General features: G+C 52.0%; 1 protein-coding gene across 1 annotated transcript in view; it reads right to left on the bottom strand.

Annotated features, from left to right (window-relative positions):
- GMORB2_1939 (Caspase domain) overlaps positions 1-3,839 on the bottom strand; it is a gene marked incomplete at both ends in the record, with an annotated part of 5,336 nt that extends 1,497 nt beyond the window's left edge. Inside the window, 2 exons of the mRNA XM_035463919.1 lie at positions 1,863-2,301; positions 3,707-3,839. Coding sequence (XP_035320183.1) covers positions 1,863-2,301; positions 3,707-3,839 — 572 coding nt within the window. The remainder of the gene's footprint in view (positions 1-1,862; positions 2,302-3,706) is intronic.
- Positions 3,840-3,880: the final 41 nt, after the last annotated feature.

A 3,880-nucleotide genomic window follows, 5' to 3' on the forward strand; every position in this document is an offset into this window, starting at 1 on the left:
TGTGGGTACTGGGGTTGAGTCGGAGGCATGGGCGGGGGTGCGCCGTAGCCCCCGGTATAGCCAGGATAACCCGACATGGCGAGGGAGGAAATCTCCGTTTCAGGGCGGCAGAAGAGAGGCGAGGGTTCTCGGATGACGAGGTTGATGGTGACGATGGACGTCAAGGCGGAGGGGGGGCGCTGGCTATGGCTCTGGCTCCGGCTCCAGCGCGGGCTCAGGCTCTGGCGCTACGTTGTCGTCGGGTTTCGATTCGGGACTGGAAAGTCGTTGGGCGGCGGTGTCAGCGCAGGCGGCGTGGTGCTGTTAACGGGTGCCTGATGACTATGAAAGGCCGGGGGGGGGGGGGCTTGTTGTGTGAGAGAAGGAGATTGCCGGTTAGGGATTTACCGGTGAGGATTCGAGGTCGCGAGAGAGGGTGTAGGATAAGGGAGAGGGGATTGGATGCGAAAAAAAGAAAAGGAAAAAAAAAGGCTCGGTAAGAAGAGAGGGGAGAGGAGAGAGGGAGAGAGAGAAAAAGGTTAGGAACTGGGGCCAGACCGACCCAGAGTGAATTGAAAGAGAGGGTCTAGCGTCCTAGGACCGTTGAGGTTATTGTCCTGTCGGGGGCGAGTGGGGGGGAGAGTACGGGTAGACAGTACAGGTACAGCCGGCGTAGAGGAGAAGGAGGGGGAAAGGGCTCTTATGTAGAGGACATGACTGGCGTGACAGACGATGGTGCCAATCCAATAATAACGAATGACGATGAGCTGAAATCGAAAGAGAGGGATGCAAAGAATAGGAATGGATAGACGGGTAGAGGGTGCTAGAAGAAGAAAAAAAGAAAACATGGACGATTGGCAAGGCGGCTAATGAGAGAGAGGGAGAGAGGTTTGGCAGGACAGCTCCCCGAGATGATAACAAATAATTGAAAGAATGGGCCGGGGGAGAAGAAAAAAAAAAGGCAGGCAACACACACAAAATGAGCGACAGATCACAGAACGAAGATATAGCAGGTACTAGGCAGTGCTAGAGTCCAGCAGCGCAGCAAAACTCTGTACCGACAATATCTCCTCCCGTCATGTACTCGTACTCAAAGAGCCACCACACGCCAGCGATACAGGTAGAGCGGCTAGCTCTGTGGAGCGGTCCAGGTCGCCGTCTGTCTGTCGAGCGGCCGGGTCTTGGAGGCTGGAGGCTGTGGGCGGATGCGCCGGTCGAAGCCGACGTGGCTTGAGGTGTGGTCCGGAAACGAGCTCGAGGTAGCGAGCAGTTCGGCAGTGACGGACGAGGCGTCTGGCGTTTTGTTTGTTTGTCGCGTGGGTTTGGATTGGATCGAAAGCATGTGCAACGTCGTAGGTGCATACCAGGACAGAGGTGCGTACGACGTCGGGGTTAGTATGTCTGGCTCAGTACGAGGATACATCTGTGCAGGTATCGCGCCGGTGCTAGTACTATCACTCTCCGTGCTGTCCTCGTGGAATTCCCGTCTTCGCTCGACGTGCCCCGGGGCAGAGACCAGAGTATCAGTACACGTGGTGCGGAGTATCAGCAGGAGTCCATGCTACGAGCGCAATATTGGATCGTCGGTACCGGTTCCTGGGACCTCGTTGAGCGGCGCGCGCGAGACAGGCGTGTACTTGTATTACTCGTACTCGGTACTCACCCAGACTCGACAATGGATAACCAAGCTTGGTGGATAAGACGTGTGTGGGTGCGCGCGCGCGCGCGCGTGTGTGTGTGGGGGGGGGGGGGGGTTCTGGGGGCGGGGGGGGGGGGGGGGGGGGGGGGGGGGGGGGGGGGGGGGCGCCCGCGCGCCGGGAGGAGGGGCAGACGAGAGGGAAGAGGATACGGGGGGGGGTTGCGATCGGGGAATAGCAACATACGAAGTCTGGTCGTCCTTGCTTCCGGAAAGCATGACAACATCGGCGGGCGAAGTCTTGGTGGCGATGGCGCGGGTGTGGGCCTCATCGCCAGTTGTGGCCTTCTTGATGAAGCCGAGGATGTTGTTGGCGACACCCGAGAGGTCGCCCTGGCTGTACGAGGACAGCACGCCCAGCAGGCCCTGGCCGGCCTCCTTGGCCAGGTTGGGCTCCTTGAGGACACCCTGGGTCGAGTAGATGTAGGGGAGGTCGAGGGCGGTGCCCGAGTGGCACGAGTCAAATATTGCCGTCAGGCGTACGCCCGGCTGCAGCGGGCGGACCATGATCCTGTGCATCTCATCATCGGTGATGTGGCCGTTGTGACGGAAGTCGACGGGGTAGATGACTTCGTCGTAGCCGTCGGGTTCGTCGCCGTCGAGGTCTCTCGTCTGACCACCATGGCCTGGGAGGCGTCAGTTTCACGGAGAATTCCCTCCTTCCACTTCTTTTTTTTTTTTTTTTTTTTTTTCCCCCCCCCCCCCCCCCTCCCTCCCTCTTCTTCTTCTTCTTCTTCTTCGTTCTCTTTTTATATGCCCGCTTTTTTGGTCTGGTTCGTTTGTTCTTGTTTCCAAGAGAGGTACATGGCCGGCGTTGTGTTTACGAGGTTCATTGTTGTATATATGGGAATCAATCAATCAATCAATCCGTCTTTCTTTTTTTGTTTTTCACTTCTTCTTTTTTCTTCTCCTTTTCCAATTCAAGGGTTACTAGTTTCAATGATGTTATGTCTCGTCTTGTCACCTTCACATGCTGTACAAGCTGCCTCTTTCTTTCCCTACCCCTTCGCCTTCGCCTCCGGAGCTTTACAATCAATCCTACATGGTATCACTCTTGTTCATGTGAAATGAAGTCAAAGAGTTATGATAGTGAGGGCTTACAGGATATACGGATACATGTATAAAAAAAATTGCAATAGTATTACCAAGTACCTGTAGATAGATGTTTTATATATATCAATCCTTTGTACCCTGTTTTATACAAAACACATCTACATCTACTCGATATCCATACTCGATATCCATACTACGACTTGTGGATAAAAAAAAAATTCTTTTTTTTTTTAAAAAAAAAAAAGACCCGCGTTTCTACCATGTATCATTATCACTACATGAGAAAATAGGTCCTTGGGTATCAACAACGCCCGTCGTCGTATTTTATCGTCTAGAATTCTCTTTTATTATCGTGTTCCTATAATAGATACCCTTACTCAATTTCTGACAACCCCAAAGAGCCGCAAAAAAAAAAAAAATAGAAACAACAAAGGAAAGGGAGAAAAAGGTCAAGAGAAAAATTCAGAGGACAGAGAATGAGTTTATAATAATTCACAGTAGTTCAAAACAAAAGCAGATATAAAAAAAAAGGTTTCAAAGACAAGTAAAAGGCTATATATATAAAACCATCTAGACAAGGCTAAAGAAGAAAAAAAAGAAAAAGAAACCAAAAAAAAAAAAATCATCCAACTTGACCATTATTCTTGCTCGCTTCATCACTAGCACCTACCCACCAATCCTCACCAATCCATCAGACCACAGAAAGAACCGAGCACCAAACTAAAGTAGCCATCACCGTTTCCAAATCATGCCCTCACCTCAACCCGATAGTCGACTTTTACTGCCCTGCAATGGATGAGGATGACACGAGAGAAGAGGCAGTTGGATGCCTGACGCCATGGAATGATCCATGGCAAGGGTGACCGTGATAGAAGGAATTACATTACAAACAAGATATTAGTATCTAGGTCGGGTGTTAGCAGATGTAGCCACGGACCCCGTGTGTGCAGGTACCTCTGCAAGACAAGGCAGACTCACCAAGAGGATGACTGCAGGACAGCTGAGGCTTTTGGGTATACTTTGTCGCGAGCTCGTCTCGAATGCTGTTGAGGAGCTGCACGTAGCTCTGCTGAGGGTTCTTGCGCATGGCCGACACAAAGGCCCACGACATGGCGCCCGTGGCCTGCGATGCGATGGTCGCATCGGCACTGG

Source organism: Geosmithia morbida (genome assembly GCF_012550715.1).
Source record: "Geosmithia morbida isolate 1262 chromosome Unknown scaffold_11, whole genome shotgun sequence".
In the NCBI taxonomy this organism is placed as follows: Eukaryota; Fungi; Ascomycota; class Sordariomycetes; order Hypocreales; family Bionectriaceae; genus Geosmithia; species Geosmithia morbida.